General features: G+C 34.6%; 3 protein-coding genes and 1 non-coding gene across 9 annotated transcripts; 3 read left to right on the top strand and 1 right to left on the bottom strand.

Annotated features, from left to right (window-relative positions):
- Window positions 1-470: 470 nt before the first annotated feature.
- Window positions 471-4,065, top strand: LOC110657224 (iron-sulfur assembly protein IscA-like 1, mitochondrial). The gene is made up of 3 exons (XM_021814358.2): window positions 471-906; window positions 2,456-2,573; window positions 3,660-4,065. Exons 1-3 carry the CDS (start codon window positions 717-719, stop codon window positions 3,766-3,768), a joined length of 417 nt encoding a protein of 138 aa, XP_021670050.2. The 5' UTR covers window positions 471-716; the 3' UTR covers window positions 3,769-4,065.
- LOC131179005 (small nucleolar RNA U19) lies at window positions 1,195-1,309 on the top strand. Its single transcript, XR_009148012.1, has one exon. It is a non-coding gene; the product is annotated as a small nucleolar RNA U19 (small nucleolar RNA).
- A 1,891-nt stretch (window positions 4,066-5,956) lies between the features above and the next one.
- Window positions 5,957-8,003, top strand: LOC110657226 (F-box/LRR-repeat protein At1g67190). 2 transcript variants are annotated; one of them, XM_021814362.2, is made up of 2 exons: window positions 5,957-6,149; window positions 6,607-8,003. In XM_021814362.2, exon 2 carries the CDS (start codon window positions 6,652-6,654, stop codon window positions 7,909-7,911), a length of 1,260 nt encoding a protein of 419 aa, XP_021670054.2. In that variant the 5' UTR covers window positions 5,957-6,149; window positions 6,607-6,651; the 3' UTR covers window positions 7,912-8,003. The 2 variants fall into 2 exon arrangements, with proteins under 2 accessions (XP_021670054.2, XP_021670053.2); XM_021814361.2 differs by having other exon boundaries at window positions 5,958-6,149; window positions 6,567-8,003.
- A 2,244-nt stretch (window positions 8,004-10,247) lies between these two features.
- LOC110657225 (protein ABSCISIC ACID-INSENSITIVE 5) lies at window positions 10,248-18,698 on the bottom strand. Of its 5 annotated transcripts, none has more exons than XM_058143625.1 (6): window positions 18,431-18,698; window positions 15,950-17,104; window positions 15,736-15,807; window positions 11,024-11,053; window positions 10,833-10,931; window positions 10,248-10,578 (listed from the first exon to the last, which is right to left on the bottom strand). In XM_058143625.1, the coding sequence occupies exons 2-5, from the start codon at window positions 17,027-17,029 to the stop codon at window positions 10,848-10,850; spliced, it is 1,266 nt and encodes a 421-aa protein (XP_057999608.1). In that variant the 5' UTR covers window positions 17,030-17,104; window positions 18,431-18,698; the 3' UTR covers window positions 10,248-10,578; window positions 10,833-10,847. The 5 variants fall into 5 exon arrangements, 4 of the variants coding, with proteins under 4 accessions (XP_057999608.1, XP_057999607.1, XP_021670051.2 ...); XM_058143624.1 differs by having other exon boundaries at window positions 10,248-10,592; window positions 18,431-18,697; XM_021814359.2 differs by having other exon boundaries at window positions 10,248-10,592; window positions 10,833-10,943; window positions 18,431-18,693.

Raw genomic sequence — 18,698 nt, 5'->3', positions numbered from 1 at the left:
ATTACTATGTAAATTAAATATTTTAAAAAACATTTATTAAAAACATTTTTTTTTATAATTTATTCTTTGAAGTTAAAAAATCATTAATATTCCATACTCAAATTAAAAAAATTAAAAAAATAAGTATTAAATAAGGATAAAAAAAGATATTTTATGAGAGAAGAGAACTATGATGGTAAAAAAATAATTCTACGAGAGGAGATGAATAAAAAGTAAAAATATGGATAGTTTTATCATAAAAATTTTTATGATAAATTTTATGAAATTTATTTAAAAATTACATAAATTTACAATAGTTATGTTGAATTTAATAAAATTTTAATTATAAAATTAAAATATTTTCTCTTATTTCAAACACAATTTTAAATTTGAAAATGAATTTTCATACCAAACTTGGTTTTTTGGTTTTTCCTTGATAAAACGGAAATCTCGTGGATAGAAGAAAACAGGCCATTGAGTATGACGGTGATGAGACAGAACACAGTGCGAAACAATAACTCTCAGGCCCTGCAATTCAAAGCCTCTTACCCACCATTTTTCTGGGCTCAAAATTGAAAGTCATTGCCATTTGCCAAGTTTTTCTGAGGCTTGGGCTGAGCCTAACCAGTTTTGAAAAAGTCTTGCAAGGCAAGAACTTGCTAGAAAACTCCTGCCTGGTGACAAGGAGAAGCCGAACCCAAGTTTGTTTTATTTTTGATATTCGATCTAAAAATCTAATGGCTTCGCAATTTCTGGCAGCAGCGGCGGAGAAATTTGGACCTGCCATCAGGCGTCAGGCCCTCACCTTAACCGACGCGGCGGCTTCTAGAATACGCTATCTATTGCAGCAGCGCCAACGGCCTTACCTCAAGCTCGGTGTCAAGGCTCGCGGCTGCAATGGCTTATCCTATACCCTCAATTACGCTGGTGTGCTTCCTTCTTATCTTTCTTTCGATCTCCTTCATTCTGATCTTGTGTTACACTTCTGAAGAATTTTTATATGTTAATTTGTTTTTGGATTTGGGTGATGATTTCTTGGAGGTTATGTGTAATTGAGATTCGGTTTTCGTTTTTGCTGGGAATAATTAAATGGATTTCATCGATTCGTTAGAAAATGTTATCGTCTGAGTAGGTTTCAGCTATTGCATATTCTACAGACAAGAGCGAGCTCCTTAGTTGCCTCTTTGAGTGGCCGAATGAGTTAATTATATATCATATTGGCCTAGTTAGGAGGCAAAAATTAATGGGATCTTTTATTTGTCTTCTCAGGCCTTTTGAGGGGGCAACCTGATTTTTGATTTAGTTGTCCCCCAAGCAGCCTAAGACATTTCATCAACATTTATGTCTTGTAAGAACGTTAGATATTTCTTGAACCCAGTCAAGATAGAGTTGAAAATAAAAGTATCTGTGTATAAATCTCTTTGCGTGTTAATTAGGGTCTGATTTGGATGGGGTGAGGAAAGTGTAAGTAATGAAAGGTTAAGAAAGTCTAAGGGTAAGTAGTGATATAATAAAAAAAAAATTATGTTTAGGAAGAGGGGAATCAATGGAAGAGTAAGAAGAGGAAATGTATACTCTTTACTTTGGGAAGAGGTGGAGGAGGGATAAATTTAAGGGACTGAAAAAATAAAAATATTCGTAATTCTCATCTCTCATTTTTTTCATCCTCTTTACACTCTAATTTGAGACGTATAAAAAATTGAGATTTAAGGGAGGTTACTCTTACTCTTACTCTTACTTACTCTTATTGTTCATTAACTTACCTCTTCTCAAACGAAGGAGGGAAAATTATTACTTGCCCCTCATTACTTTTATTTACCCCTCCCTCTACCTTATCTAAACAGACCCTTAGTTGTAGGGTGAGGAGCTATTGAATTATCTAGAAGTTTGTTTCTATTTTCTTTTCCTCTTTTTATTGATTAAATTTGGCAATAAAAGAAATTTGTTACTGAGATTGGGAGCAACTGAATGATGTTTAGTTAGCTTTTGGAGTTGGACATAAATATTTACTGCCTTGTTTATAATACTCTAGAAAGCCTATGAACCAACAGTATAATGGTAATGTCTTTTTTGTTAAATGCAAAAAGTGAGAGAAAAACTACAATACCTGATTGAACCAATGAGATGTAACCCTTTTTTAGTGATAGATAGCTGGTTCCAATTAGAGTGCTTTTTGTCCATATAGCAAAAGACATTTCAGATTTAGATGAATCTTTTCTGTTGGTGCTTGCTAGAGTGTGCTTTATTTGTGTTTGTCAAAAAATGATGATATACTAATTTGACAGGAAAGTAAATGATATTAAGAATAATTCTCACAAAAGAAAAGGGATAAACAGTATTTTGTTGATGTGTTGGTTGTGGAACTTTCTTGTGCAGGTTATCATACTTCCATTTGTGATATCTAGAAACTTGTATTTGTAAATTTGTTGAGCTTAGCTGCCTTTTTTATTTATTTTTGGTACTTCATATTTGACAGATGAGAAAGGGAAATTTGATGAATTGGTTGAGGAAAAGGGTGTAAAGATACTGATTGATCCAAAAGCTCTCATGCATGTTATTGGCACTAAGATGGATTTTGTTGATGACAAACTGAGGTATGCAAATTGCAATTTCTTTTTTCTTATTTCATTGGGTGCTTAGATCTATCATTTGGTGGTACTGCATGCATATTACATCTATGCATAATTACAACCAGCACCAGCAAAATCCTCATTCCCACCTATGTTGGTTGTATACTTTTAGCAACAACCATCACCTGTTTGTCATAACCTCTCCACTCCATTGTTGCTGCAGTCGAGATTATACCATTGTTTAGTCATCACCTATTTAGCACGGAAACGCATCCTGAGCTGTGTTTCAATGTTTCAGACACATTTCTGAAACAGAAACTCTTGGACATGTGTACGATATGTCCCTGGGCTGTTTCTGCAAATTGTGAAAAATTGGAAATGTGTTTCTGTCAAAAAAAAATCCTAGGCAGTGGACCCTTCCTTAACCTAGTCTCCTTAAATATCCAAACACTATTAATGAGGGATTAAAAGTTATAAGGGTAATAATTACCCCTTATTAACCTTGTACCAAATGACTCCTTGCACTTTTTCCCCACAATTCCATTTCCTACAATTTTGAAAAATGCTGTTTCCCCATGTCCATTTCTCCATATCATTATTTTCGTTTCCATGCTACATAGATCACCACCAACGTGACCACCCATACTACAGGCGGCAGTGCTATACCTTTTGCTTAGTGTATACATTTTGACATCTATCATATATTCATATTGCTTTCACAGTTCACTATCATTGCAGCAAAAACCATTGCTTAGTCATTGGGGAAACATAAATGTTTTACCATCCCGCTTTTTTTCTGAACTTTAATCCAAGTCCATGTTGAGGCAAGAGGGAGCATGACCGTAGTCTTATTTTACTGTTAACTAATTTGCTTAATCAAAGGGATGAAATGGAAGTTGGAAGTGGAACCTTGCAAGAGCACTTTCTATGATTTAGTTTTTAAGCTTATGGATGAATATGTCTGCTATTAATATTTTTGTTAATGCTTGCTCATTGTGCTTTATTATACTTGGGCTTGTGTGCTTTACTTGCATAATATTTCAGGTTTCAACTGTAAAGCTTCCGCTACTTGTGTTGGCTATTTTCTAAATTTGTATTGTGCTTCTTCAGGTCTGAGTTCATATTTATTAATCCAAACTCTAAAGGCCAATGTGGTTGTGGTGAATCTTTCATGACAACAACTACTGCTGGAGCTGCTAAGCAAGGTAGCAGCAGATAAAGACTTGTGATGGGTCAAGATATTATACTAACCCATTGTTTCATGTTCTCACTATGCGCTGATGGTATATAGCAAAACGCTCATGTGAGACCACACCTGGTTTCATCAGCAGATGGTGCTATTACGGGCTTTCAAATTTATATCCTATACTAAATATAAAGCTGATTATATCGTCATTCACGTTGCGTCACTGTGACATAAATCACCCATTTAAATTACTTTCCCGGAATGTTTGTTATCGGAAACATCCATGTACTGTTAATATGTAGAAATAATAAAATGGATTTTTTTTTGTAAGTCCCTGTATTTAGTTGAGCAACAAATTTGCTCCTCTGATAAATCAATCCGATTTGCTTTGCTTTAGTTATATGTTAGAGAATTCTATAAATTGTGGTTGGATATATTGCTGTAAAGATGCAGGGATATTGTTCATGCCAAGTTAGGATGCTTTTTAAAGTATTGTTGTATTGGAATCAACATGTGGCATGGTTGAAAGGTGGTTTAGGGAATGTTATTGACTAATTTTTCCCAACTGATCAAAAACCCCAAAGAGGCCGATGCTTAGTCCTTATTAGAACAACTTGGATTTGTTATTGAGCCTAAGGGTATGATCAAAGTTGAGAATTCTACTTTTCAAATTCCATTTTGATTCAATAAGATCTAGGATGACCTGGTGTGTTTGTATTTGTTACAAATTTTGAAAGGATTAATATTAAATGATTTAAAAGCTTTAGATATTGATAATTGTTGAATGTGATTATTGATGTGTTCAGTTAAGCTGAAGGGAGAAAAAAATTTATATAATTATTTTTCATTAATTTGTAATTAAAATTTTTTTCATTATTTATTTTGATAAAAAATAATGATATTTAAATTTAAATTTAATTTGAATGAGTTAAATACAGCAATATTAAAACTCCACTAATAAAAAGACAATCAATCTTAAGAGCGGTAATTTTATTTTCTTTTAAAAAATAGAAAATTAATGAAAGTAGAGTTGGTTATTAATTATCGAGAAGTAAGTAAATAGATTTGAGATTTACATAAATACGTTTCAATTACAAATAAGTAAATTCGTTTATGACATGCAAAAGATAAACGTTCAATCGAATTGATTTATTTAACTTGATAAAATAAAAAATAATTTATTTATTTAATCGGATTGATAATTTATCATATTTATTTTGACTCATTTAAACTTGTTATGATCTATGTTATTTATATATTAAAACTACGTAGTTTTATTTATGGGTATAAATATAAAAAGTTAAATCTAATTTTAATAATCTTATCTCAATGTTTGGATATTTGACTGATTATAAATATTTAAGTGATGTTTACATATTAAGATAATGTTACTAAATATGTCTTAACATGTTAAATAAATTAAATGTCACATCAATTAAAAATGTTATGACATGTAAGATTTATAATAACTTATTTATTTAAACGAGTTAAATATAATTAATAACTTATTTATTTAAATAAATTATATGAGTAAAGTTAAGTAATTTGTTACATAAATATATTCATATTAAGATTAAGCATTTTGACGCGTTAATTAAATACATTACGTTAAGAAGACCCGTTCACGGCCCTTGAACGTGAATGGCCAACCTTAAAACGGAAGGAAGGACACTTAAGCCATTGACAAAAAAACAGGAGGACACTTAAGCCAACAAGGGTAAGCAATCGGTTCAAACTGAATCAAACTGAATTAAATTATAAAAATTAAATCATCAATTTTATAAATCGAATCGAATCATTTTATTTCGGTTCGGTTCGATTTAAATCAATAGGTTTGATTTTTGATTGATTTTTTAATTTAGACTTGATTTTCAAGTTATTTGGTCTAATTTTAACTTTAGTTTGAACCTAATAACTATTAATCAATGAAATTAAACAATTAATATATATAAAATTAAATATAATTCATAAATTTTTCATAAAAAGAAATTAATTCAAAAATCAATTCGGTTCGATTTGACTATATAAATCACTATTCAGTTCGGTTCAGTTTAACTAATTTTTTCTCTTCAAAATCGAATCGAACCAAAATAATCGAAAATTTTATAAATTAAAATCGAACCGATTAAATCGAATTAACTCGATTCGATTCGATATTTCGATTTGAACCGAATTCTGCTCCCATCACTTTGTTTTTATCCTTGCAACTGCTCGGGTATCGCACGTGCAATACACAGTTCCCACACGAGTGGAAGACCACACAATCAAGCTTTCTTGCACACGCACTCCTGGAAGAGAGAATGGCAGAAAGAGAGAAACAGAGAGAGTGCCTGTCTGCGTCGCGCATAGCTTGAAGCATCCCTCGCATTGATTGTATCTCTGGTTGCTCCTTTCGACCATCATAATCGCACTCGGTAAGCCCAGATTCTCTTTTTCCTTTTTCTTTTTTGTCATATACTTTTAGTTATGTCTTTGGTTTTTCTCATTGGATGATGTCTTCTTCGATTCGGCTAATTAGGTTTAAGCATGCCTACTAGTTTCTTATCAAACGTCTTCTTCCCCAATTCTTTCTCTAGCGTTTGATAAGGTTTCTTTGGTTTTCTGTTGATATTCATTGAATATATTAGGAAATTTTGGCAACTGAATTTGAGTTTTACTTATTGTAATTCCAAATTAGCAGAAATGCATGAGATTCATATGGGTTTTCGTTGAAATTGTTGATTGAAGACTTTATTGTTACTAAAATGCTTTGGCAGATTAACATTGAAGAGTTGATCAATCTTTATTTTATTTTTTTAAATTTTCCTTTTATTCAACTGTGAGAATTACAGATGATGGCCTTGAAATTTCTCCATGTTCAATTTTGAGTAGAATAGCAGCTCTTTGTTTTCCTTTGGTGCTTCTTTTCATTTGGGTATGGAGCACCTCCCTGTTGAAGTGATAGGAAACATACTATCTCGGCTTAAGGCTGCCCGAGATGTTGTCATTGCATCCACCACTTGCAAGAAATGGCGTGAAGCTTGGCGTACCCACCTCCACACTCTTTCCTTCAATTCCAATGACTGGCCTGTTTACCATGATCTCACCACCAGCAGATTGGAAATTCTCATAACTCAAACCATATTCCAAACAACTGGACTACAAAGTTTGTCGATTTTCATGGATGATGCGGATGAGTTCTCGGCTGCCCCTGTGATTGCTTGGCTTATGTATACCAGGGAAACACTGCGTGAGTTGTATTATAATGTGAGGACCACCCCAAATATTAATATAATTGAGAAATGTGGTCGGCATAAGCTGGAAGTGTTGGCATTAGCTCATAACTCCATAGCAGGTGTTGAACCCAGTTACCAGAAATTTCCTTGCTTGAAATCACTCGCTTTGAGCTTTGTTAGTATCTCTGCTTTGGATTTAAGCCTTCTGCTGACTGCCTGTCCAAAAATTGAGACCTTGACCCTTATTAATCCCGATGTTGTCATGTCCGATGCACAGGCAACTATGGAACTTACCAGTACCTCACTCAAGGATATTTATGTTGAAGCGATTAGTTTGGACAAATTCATATTGGAGGCCGATAGTCTTGAGAAGTTGCATTTGAAAGATTGTACTCTGGAGCTCTTTGAGCTTATTGGCAAGGGGTCCTTGAGGGTTCTAAAGATTGATGATGTAAGTGTCCTCCAACTTGATATTGGTGAGAGCACAGCTAATCTTGAGGTTGTGGATGTTAGCAACTTCACCATCACAGGGCCAAAGTTCTACAATATGATATCAAAATCATCAAAGTTGGTGAGGCTTCGGCTCTGGGGAGTAGTATTTGATGATGAAGATGAGGTTGTTGATCTGGACAACATGCCTGTTTGCTTTCCTTGGTTAACCAACCTGTCATTAAATTATGATTTAAGAGATGAGGTTCTTCATTATGGCTTGCATGGGTCATGTCAGTTTAACAACGTTGCTGTGTTAGAATTGGGATGGTCAGTAATCAATGATCAATTTACAGACTGGGTGGCAGGGCTCCTAGCTAGGTGCCCCAATTTGAGGAAATTGGTTATTTATGGGGTTGTTTCTGAGGCTAAAACCCATGTTGAGTGCCAGATTTTAGCTAATTTCACCTCATCCATTGTTCGTCTTATGAGAAAATATATGCATGTGGAAGTTCAGTTTGAATATGAATAGAAGTTTTGCAATGTGCATTGATCCCCATTTACATTTAGTTTGTACTGGAGGAAATATGTTACTCAATGAAAAAGCTTATCAGCGCCTTTTTTAATTCTTAACTTTGAAAATCTGAGACAATTATTTTTTCTTTTCTAGATCCATTAGTAACTTTGAGCATTTGTATACTAGCATGCGCCATGGGGTTTTTGTTTTCTATTGTAAGATTTTACTGAATATCTTTCATATGATAGTCCTCACCCGGAAGTGCCATGCAAATATTGTAGATTATACATGAGAAAGAATTGAGGGAAAAGTCCCATGCATGCCAGGAAGCCATTTTTCTATATCATCTTCTTTAAAACGTTTTGTGATTACTTTTTCTTGTTCAAACCAATCTTTGTTATAGTTACACTAATGAATCTCATTCAAGCAAGCCAAGAATTGAAAATGGAATTCTAATTAGGCTGGCTCAATAAGATTGTTTTCTCTCCAATTTGAGAAGCATAAGGACATAAAACTTTAGAATTTTAAACCTTTTTTATTTGTTTATTTATTAACTGAACATTGGATGAGATTTTTTTTTCTTTTTTTTTTAAGAACTAATAAGTTTCCCATTATAGTGGGTTTATTTCAGAGATCGACGTGGATTTGTATTTATTTACTTCAGTAATGAATGAGTTAAGTGATCATACTTTAAGTTTATGTCGCATTTTATTTGTAAATCATACTTTAAGTTTATGTCGCATTTTATTTGTAAATAATGTTTTCTTAGTAGATAAAGTTTTGATGTCAAAATAAAAACTAATTCAAATAGTTTCTATTATCCAAAAGAACAGAATAATTGAGGAGGATGTAAATGGTAAAGTCGAAATAAGATAGATAGAATGGAGTAGTGCGATAAGTGTATTATACAACCGTATGATTCTTGATAAAGTGAAAGATAAATTCTATATGTGTGGTAGGAATAAATATTAAATAAATGTTAAACATCAAAGGTATAAGAAACCTACAAGATGAGTACTACAAAAATGTATTAAAATGTATATATGATATTATGATATTGAATAAGAATAAAAATGGCTACATCTGTTAGAGAATGTATGTAATATACATTGAAAATAAGACGAGAGATGATCAATTATGATGATTTAATCATATCCATCATAGAGTCTCAAATGCTTGAGATAAATTAGAAGTAAAAAAATTGAGAAAAAAAAGAAAAACCTCAATGACGTGAAAATAAGTATGAAATGATTTATAATTTTTGAATATCTAATATAAAATTGATTTCAAACATAGTTAAAATGACAAAAAATAATTCTTATAACAAACCCCAATTAGTAATTCGGATCAATTTGATCCGAATAGTAGTGTACATTAAGAAAATGAAAAGATGTGTCATGAAGATTTTCAGGTGCTTGAGCTTCATTGATTTGAGTAAGCTTAATAAATGCTTCTCCAGGCAGAAAAGTGTATAGGTGTCTCTGATGGAGCCAGGCTCTAATTTTTGTCGAGTCCTAGGAACTTTTGGAACACAAATCGTCTCAAGATTTCCATAAGAATTGCCTTCAAGACTGGCTTATGGCTAACGAATAAGAATTGAAATTACCATTCTCGAAGCAAAAGTTTTGCCCATCTGGAAACTCATGCCTGCATATATATCCCAACTCAATGAATAGGAATCAAAGAAAACAAGCTCATTTCATGATATTCAGCTAATTATACAGATTTTGGAAACCCCAGAAGCTTAATTTGAAAATTTAAGGTACAGATACAGGTGAGTGAAATAGCATGAGCTCTTATACCTTCAGGGATGGATTGAGCACACTTCTTAAATTGCCATGAACAACCACCTTAAGCTCGCTCCATATAGGGTTGGGAAGCATGAGCACAACATAACTTCTGAACATTTGATAGGCTGTGGTCATAATACCTTGCTTATGCCTTTCAAGAAGATTTTTCCAGATCAAATCTTAAAGATTTCAACTTAAAAAAAAAAAATTTTAAATTATTAAAAAACTATTTTATTATTTACTAATTTATAATTAATTAGTTTTTAATATTTTTAATTAATATATTTAAAATATAATTTTCTCAAATAATAATAAGTTTTACTCTTAGCCTACTAGATAGCCATTTGATAACAAATCACACAAATTGATTTAAATTGTATTAAACCTAATTAATCTAACCTAATTAATCTAACCAAAACTTAATAATTATTTAATATCTCACTAATTAAATTACTAAATGGAATAATAGTAATAATATTTAAACATATCTTATTGGGAAAGTGAAATGCAAAGGAAAAGAAAAGTGCATGCTATTAAAAAAAATTAAAATAAAAATAAAAATTACCTTAATTTTCACAGAATTATTGCATTGGAATATAACTTTTGTTGCATGTATATCCCATATAATTTCAAGGGACATTTGGTCTACTATGTTACAAGAATTACATTTAAGCAAACCTAACTTCTATAACTACATATGTTAACTGGACTTTTACACATTCCACTACTCATAAAATCATAGGTTACATACATAGATTCATTCTCTCTTAATCCATAAATTTGACAACACTCTTCAGTTCCAAGTACTGTTGCTCAATCATCTTCTTGGTTTGCCCTTTGATTTCTCTATTTTGCATTCTGAATTTTAATTTGTGCTTCCTCCCTCAAATTTCTGCATTATACAGACTGTATAAGAAAATTAAATTACAAGTTTACTCAATACATTCTAAGATTTTTCTTACCTTGATTAGGTCTATCATGAACTCAAGACACAAGATGTATACTGCAATACACCTATTAAATACATGAGCTCTACATCGTGTCCATGATAGATCTGATGTAAGCAAAATTTTCTAAAATTTTCCTAGATTCTAACTCTATAACAAAAAATTATAAAATACATCTGATACGAATCATGCAGCTTACCGTTGCTTGGTATTATTAGAAGAGGCAGCTAAAATTCCTTCTCATAATCCTCAATTTCTCTTTAGCCTTTTGGCCCTTGCTCTGGGCTTTCATTCTCAACTTTTCAAGATGCTGTAAACAAGCAAGCAAAATTAATGCATATAAAGACCTGTCAAAATAACACGACTTGCATGAAGAAGACAAAGAATTACCTGCTGTTTTCTTTTCCTCTCGAGCTCTGCCTGTTTCAAGAATAAACAGGAGCACAAGATCCTATTGTTAGCATAATTACAGCAATCAGCATGATTATAGGAGATTTGTGTAACATAATTACAGCAATCAGCATGATTATAGGAGATTTGTGTAGCATAATTATAGCAATTATTATTCTTGTCCAAATTAGTTCATATTCTCATGTATAAATAGATGTAATATCTCTGTAAATGAGACACAGACAAATACACAATCCTTTTCTTCATTACTTGTATTCTTTCTTCTAACATGGTATCAGAGCCATAAAACTTTTATTTCTAGTTTTTTGGGGTCTCTCTGCTCTCTCTACAACCTGTTCTGGTTCATTCTTTCATACCTATTATTATACCATTTTTTTTTTCTCCTCATCTTGTTATCAATGGAGAAATCTGATATTTCAAAACCTATTGCAACAATTCATTGGTTCCAACTATAATCTTTGGGTTCAAGGAATGAAAAGTTTTTGATAGGTGCAAGCTTTGGCGTATTGTTACGAGATATCACTCTGCCGACAAGAGATAACGATGAAACTGATGCAAAATTTGCTGACCGTCTTGAGGATTGGGATAGTAAAAATCATCAGATCATCACCTGGTTTCGCAATACCTCTGTCTCGTCCATCCACATCCAGTTTGCTAATTATGACTCTGCAAAAGAAATCTGGGATTTTTTGGCTAATCGATATCAGACCACTGGACTTGCCCACTATTATCAGTTGTGGACTACTCTTCATAATCTGAAACAAGAAGCAGGTCAATCTGTGAATGATTTTCTTGCCCAGGTCCAACCTATTTGGAATCAAATATCTCAGGCCAAAATCAGTGAAGATCATCTTCATCTCATTCAAGTTCTAATGGCTCTTCGATCAGAATATGAGGCCGTTCGAGCGTCCCTGCTACATCGAAATCCACTCCCATCATTGGAAACTGCTATTCAAGAGATTATTTTTGAAGAGACTCGTCTCGGTTTGGATAAAACTCCTCAATTTGAAGCTGCTCTTGCAACTACTCGATCCTCACATCAGAAATCTGGCAATCAACTCTGTAAGAATTGTAATCAAATTGGTCATGCTTTTGCATATTGTCCTACCATAAAATGCAGATATTGTCATGGTTACGGTCATATTCTTGAACATTGTCCCACACGCCCTCCAAGATCAAAAGGAGGGCATTCTAAATTCAAGAATGTCTCAAAGCCTGGATCTTCCTCTGTCACTGCTGTTGCTGCTACTAAGGGCTCTACTGCCATCACCATGAGTGATCTTGAGGCACTATTCAAACAGGTTATCTCTTCTAATTCTCCTGCTGCCATGTCTGCCACTCCGGGTAATTCTTATTGGCTTTTTGACTCTGCATGTTGTAATCATATGACCACTAATCTTAAATTCTTGTCTTCTGCAAAACCTGTATCTTCCTTACCACCAATCCATACTGCAAATGGTACTAAAATGAACATCACACATACTGGTCATGTGTCTACCTCAAATCTTCATCTCCCTGACACCTATTATATCCCTAATTTGGCACTCAATCTTATTTCTATTGGTCAGTTGTGTGAAAAAGGACTAAATGTTATTTTTTCTCACTATGGTGTCCAGGTACAGGATCCACAAACGGGACAGATTCTTGGGGAGGGTCGCAGAGTGGGTCGATTATTTGAGCTTACATCTTTACATCTTCCTCAGAGATTTGTGTCTGCAGCTACAATCCCTAATTCCTCCATTCACCAATGGCATCTTCGTCTTGGTCATGCTTCTGCCAGTAAAATTCAACCTTTAATTTCTCGTGGATTATTAGGATCTACTAAGTTTGAGTCATTTAATTGTTTAAATTGTCAGCTTGCAAAACAACCTGCATTATCTTTTTCCCATAATAATACTACTTCAGACACTCCTTTTGGTTTAATTCATTCTGACATTTGGGGTCCTTCTCCTATTTCTTCAATAAATGGTTTTCGTTATTTTGTAATATTTATTGATGATTATTCTCGGTTTACTTGGATATATTTTTTGAAACATCGATCTGAGTTATCACAAATTTACATCACATTTGCAAAAATGATTAAAACTCAATTCTCTTGTGACATTAAAATTCTCTGATCAGACAATGCCATGGAATATCGGGATTCTTCTTTGCTTGATTTCTTAGTCAACAAGGCACCGTTGTTCAACGTTCTTGTCCTCACACCTCTCAACAGAATGGGCGAGCGAGCATAAGCATCGCCATATTCTTGATTACATGCGTACTCTTCTTCTTTACGCCTCATGTCGAGAAAAATTTTGGGAGAAGCGACTTTTCATCTGTTTATGTTATTAATCGTCTTCCTACCTTGGTTCTTCATAATTTATCTCCTTTTGAAAAGTTGTTTGGACAACCTCGACTATTCCATCCTTAAACCTTTTGGATGTGTTTCTTTTGTTCTTTTACAACCTCATGAACATACCAAATTAGAACCAGTGCTCGTCTATGTTGTTTTCTTGGTGATGGCATTGAACACAAAGGGTATCGTTGTTGGGATCCTGTTTCTAATAAGTTACGCATCTCTCGTCATGTTACCTTTTGGGAAAATACTATGTTCTCTTCTCTTTCCAAATTTCATCACTCTGTCAATCGACTCTCTATTTTCAGACTCCTCCAAAGAGTTGTTTCCAAGTCTGATCCAGTAATTGTGATGTGCTCAATATTAGCCCAACTACACACTTTGTTGAATCAAGGCACGATTGTTGATCCGATTACTGCGCTGCATCTCCTCCTAGCACTACTCTTCGTCGTTCTACCCGTGTAAGAGAAACTCCTCATTATCTTTCGATTTTCATTGTTACTCTACTATTGCAACCCTTCATGAGCCTCATTCTTATCGTGAGGCAATCTTGACCCTCTTTGGCGACAAGCTATGGTGATGAACTTGGGCTTTAGAAAACTCATACTTGGGATTTAGTTGATCTTCCACCAAACAAGACTCCTATTGGTTGCAAATGGATTTACAAAATCAAGACCTTCGATGGAACTATTGAACGCTACAAAGCTCGCTTAGTAGCCAAAGGGTACACTCAAGAGTATGGTATCGACTATGAGGAAACTTTTGCTCCATGGCCCGATTAACATCTATTCGCGATCTCTTAGCTATTCTTGCTGCGGTTCGTAAATGGAAACTTTTCGGATGGATGTTAAAAATGCTTTTCTTCATGGTGATTTAACGTAAGAGGTTTATATGCATCCTCCTCTAGGTTATCATTCTCCTCATAAGGTTTGCAAACTTCAGCGAGCCTTATATGGATTAAAACAAGCTCCCAGGGCCTGGTTTGCCAAATTTAGTTCCACTCTTGCTCAACTTGGTTTTCTCTCTAGTCCACATGATTACGCATTATTCACTCGTCGGTAGCGGTGGTATTGTTCTTCTATTTGCTTTATGTTGATGATATGATAATAACAGGAGATGATTCATCCGTATTTTAGAGTTACAACATTATCTCAATCAACATTTTGAAATGAAAGACACAGGTTCTCTCGGCTATTTTTGGGCCTTGAAGTTTCTCAAAATTGATGGCTATTATCTATCTCAAGCCAAGTATGCATCCGACTTACTTTCTCGGCGAGCATCATCGATAGCAAAAGCGATATCAACCCCATTGGAGCTCAATTGCAAACTTACACCTCTTGATGGCACTCCTCTTGATGATCCTACTTTATATCGCGACTTGTCGGGAGTCTTGTTTATCTCACGATTACTCGACGATATTTCATATCTTTGTTCATCCGTCACCGGTTTATGTCCGCTCCTCGCTCAACTCATTTCTCTGCGATGCCAGAATCCTTCGTTATATCAAAGGCACTCTTTTTCATGGTTTGCACTTTTCCGCTACCTCCTCCCTAGTATTATCTGGCTACTCTGATGCTGATTGGGCTGGTGATCTGACAGATCGTCGCTCTACAACTGGTTATTGTTTCTTCTTGGGTAATTCTCTTATCTCTTGGCGTAGCAAAAAGCAAACTGTTGTTGCACGTTCTAGCACAGAATCTGAATATCGTGCTCTTGCTGATGCTACATCTGAATTACTTTGGTTACGGTGGTTATTAACTGATTTGGGTGTCACTCATTCTTCTGCCACAATACTTCATTGCGATAATAGAAGTGCCATACAGATTTCTCATAATGATGTATTTCATGAGCGTACCAAACACATCGAAATTGATTGTCATTTTGTACGTCATCATGTTGCTCATGGCACCATATGTTTGATTCCTATTTCCTCTGTCAGCCAAACCGCTGATATATTCACCAAAACGCATCCTCCCGCTCGCTTTCAGGATCTCTTAAGCAAACTCAAGTTGGCACCTGTGCTACCACCTTGAGTTTGAGGGGGGGTGTTAGCATAATTACAGCAATCAGCATGATTATAGGAGATTTGTGTAACATAATTACAGCAATCAGCATGATTATAGGAGATTTGTGTAGCATAATTATAGCAATTATTATTCTTGTCCAAATTAGTTCATATTCTCATGTATAAATAGATGTAATATCTCTGTAAATGAGACACAGACAAATACACAATCCTTTTCTTCATTACTTGTATTCTTTCTTCTAACACCTATCAATAATTATCATCTAATCACACCAAAGAGATTTCATTTTTTTAGCTTTGGAAAGTATTCTTAGTTCATGTACACACCAGAGCACGCCTAAGCTGCTTGTTCTCTTCTTTTAGTTGGCTCAGCTCTGCTTCTAATTCAACTGTGTAAGCCTGTTAAACCCAAAAGATATCAACTCATAACAAAAGATTCAACTTATTTTAGCTCTGCTTCTAATTCAACTTTAGTAGAAGATCATTAGAACATGTCCAACTCTTTTTTAGAGGTATCATCACAGAAGAAAATAGAAATTACCTGTTTTCTAGCTCTGGACCTTGCAGCCGATTCTCTATTCTTGATCATCCTCCGTTGCCTCCTCTCTACCAACTTCTCCACAGGCCCATCAACAATCCTCTTCCTTCCCCTTAATCCGCCCACATCTATTCCAAATTGATTTGCTGCATTGTCAATACCGCTGCTAACCATTGCATCAGATGACACTGGGCTCACTTGTCCCATAACCCCCATTGCCTGACTCGGTGCATATCCACCACCATTCCCCACTCTTCCCCCGTAAACTGACCCGGGTGTCGCTGCTGCTGCCTGCGGAGGGAACCCACCATTCCTCCCTGATGTCTCACCTACAGGCCCAGCGCCTTGTGGCATTGTCTGGTAACTAACAGCACCCACACCACTTCCGCTGCCAATTCCCAAAACCGGCCTGGAAACAAAACCTGTCCCCATGGAAGGTTTGTTATTGTTGCTTTGGTACATCCCGTACTGCTGTTGTTGCCGTGGTACTGAAGCTGCAGGACACTGCTGCCTTACCACCCCTGCCTTGATCAGAAAATCCTCCAATGTCATCTCACCAAAAGTTGGCTGCCAAGGAGCTGCAGACTCAGGATTATTCTGCATATTATTACCATTACTGTGGCCCTGTCCTTGGTTCTGTAGCTCCTGCTCCTGCTCCCTATGCATCTCAGACCAAACTTCATCCACAGTTTTCCTACACAATGGCGCAGGCAAGCTAATAGATCCTTGTCTAGGCAAACTGGGCCGCTTAGATATCACTCTATCACCAGAAAAATCATTGAAAACCTGAGTTCCTTTATTATTGTTGCTATTGTTGATCTGATCATTGTTAGTAGTGGCGCCATTATTAGCTTGTTGATGTTCCTCTGCGTTCCAGATGCTGGCAAGGAACTCGTCCATGTTCATGGACCCAAAGTTCTTGCCACTCTCGCAAAGGGTATGCTGGAACTCGTCGAGGGTTAGAGAGTAAATAGAGGATTGCCTGCCAAGAGACAACAAGGTGTGGTTTCTAAGGTGGTGATCGGGCTGTAATGGTGACTCCACCTCCCCTTGGGAGATCTCTTCAGACTCTGTAACCACCATTGCTCTTTCTTTTTTCTTGGTTTGTCTTTATTTCTTTGGAAGGTGCAAAGGATTAGAGAGGTTTCTCAAGTGGACCTGCGACGCGTTTGCAAGGAAGAAAGTGTCAGTAGTAGAAAGAAAGAGACAATGTCGGCGGAGTTTGATGTGGCTTCACATTATAAAGGAGATCAAACTACATTACCACACCACTCCTTGCTTCAGAAACCAAGATTTGTGCTTCTCATTGATGGGTCCAAATTATTATTATTATTATGTAAAAGAATAAATTGGAACTAAAGTTTTTATTTAAAATGAAAATATAATTAAATTTGCCAGGGCAAAATAATAATAATAATAATAATAATAGAAAAATTCTATCGGATGGGTCAGATCATACATCTTGTATCAAACCCAACTTCAATTTGAAAAAGAAAAATCTAATTTTCAAATCTAAAAAATCAAAGTAATATAAGCTAATAAATCCTTTAAATAATAAAATTCATTTTCTATAATGGAACATACCTATTAAATAGTGTCATCCACCCTACATCTTGTGTCCTACATCTTGTGTCTTGTATCTTCTTGTGTTTAAGGTGAAGCATGTCTAAATAATATTATTCCCTTGAATAATACATGTGGACCTACCATCAAGTTGTACCATTTCCATTCCCATAACTTTTAGAGTTAGAGAAAGCGATGGATATGTATGCAAGAGATTATATATATTAATTAAGACCATACATATGATTAATATCCATTTTTTTTTAATTCTACATTATTGACACATTCACAAACTCAATTATTTAAAAAGAAAAGGAGAAAAAAAGATAGCTCCCCACCTTATAATTCAAGAATTCGAAAATATATTATTTTTGGTTTTATCCTTTTATAATAAGTCTTAACTTTGGTATTATTAATTAATTGTTTTTAAAAAATGAAAAATATTGTATCTTACAGTAGAAATTTTCCTGCTTAAATTCAATTTAGATCTAAGATATATTAATAAAATTCAATTATTAAATATATGGGTGTTCAATTCGCAATAAAAATTTAATTTTCCTAAATAGGAATATATGGCACTTTGATGAAGAAAAACAAAAGAATATCTTTCCTCTTATAGAAGTAATAAATATAGTAGTTTCTTTTCTCTAATTAAGTAGATTACAATCTCTTAATCACCTACACAACACAAAAAGACAAGCCAAAACTTAATGATAATAAGACAAAACCTCAAAACTTAAGGGCTAAGCTGTGATTAAAATAGTAATATAATGACAAGATTAGTATGTTAATCACACATAGTCATGGAAGATAAGTCATGGAAGATAATTAACTATATTAAAGAAACAACTAGCTTTTAAATCTAAAGCTGTCAAAAGAATCAGCAAGAAGAGAAAATAAAAGAAAAATGAATAAACTCACCTGAAAGCTAGCATCAGAGAGCTTAGATAGAAATATGTAGCTAGATCATGAGAAGAAGGAAACAAAGGAAGAAGGCAGAGCTTAGCTAAGTAAACCAGTGTTGTATCTGCAGCTGCTGGGGGGATGGAAGATGGATGGAGGATGCTTGATTCTTGGTGGGACTGAGGAAAACCGCAGCAATAATGCAATGGTTCGTGGTTTTATAAGCAGGCGTTTTTAATTAATTAATTAATTAAAGTATTGCGCTGAGACAGTGGGGCCCATAAAG

This window comes from Hevea brasiliensis, chromosome 3, assembly GCF_030052815.1.
Source record: "Hevea brasiliensis isolate MT/VB/25A 57/8 chromosome 3, ASM3005281v1, whole genome shotgun sequence".
In the NCBI taxonomy this organism is placed as follows: domain Eukaryota; kingdom Viridiplantae; phylum Streptophyta; class Magnoliopsida; order Malpighiales; family Euphorbiaceae; genus Hevea; species Hevea brasiliensis.
Note: the sequence above shows the minus strand (reverse complement) of the source record. Positions and strands in the feature narration are given on the sequence as shown.

Coding starts and splice junctions, on each gene's coding strand:
- LOC110657224 (XM_021814358.2), top strand. CDS start 717: ATGGCTTCGCAATTTCTGGCAGCAGCGGCGGAGAAATTTGGACCTGCC. Junction 907..2,455: donor CTATACCCTCAATTACGCTG/GTGTGCTTCCTT, acceptor CATATTTGACAG/ATGAGAAAGGGAAATTTGAT. Junction 2,574..3,659: donor TTTGTTGATGACAAACTGAG/GTATGCAAATTG, acceptor GTGCTTCTTCAG/GTCTGAGTTCATATTTATTA.
- LOC110657226 (XM_021814362.2), top strand. CDS start 6,652: ATGGAGCACCTCCCTGTTGAAGTGATAGGAAACATACTATCTCGGCTT.
- LOC110657225 (XM_021814359.2), bottom strand. CDS start 17,029: ATGGTGGTTACAGAGTCTGAAGAGATCTCCCAAGGGGAGGTGGAGTCA. Junction 11,054..15,735: donor AGCAGCTTAGGCGTGCTCTG/GTGTGTACATGA, acceptor TTCTTGAAACAG/GCAGAGCTCGAGAGGAAAAG. Junction 10,944..11,023: donor AGAGGAAAAGAAAACAGCAG/GTAATTCTTTGT, acceptor GCTTGTTTACAG/CATCTTGAAAAGTTGAGAAT.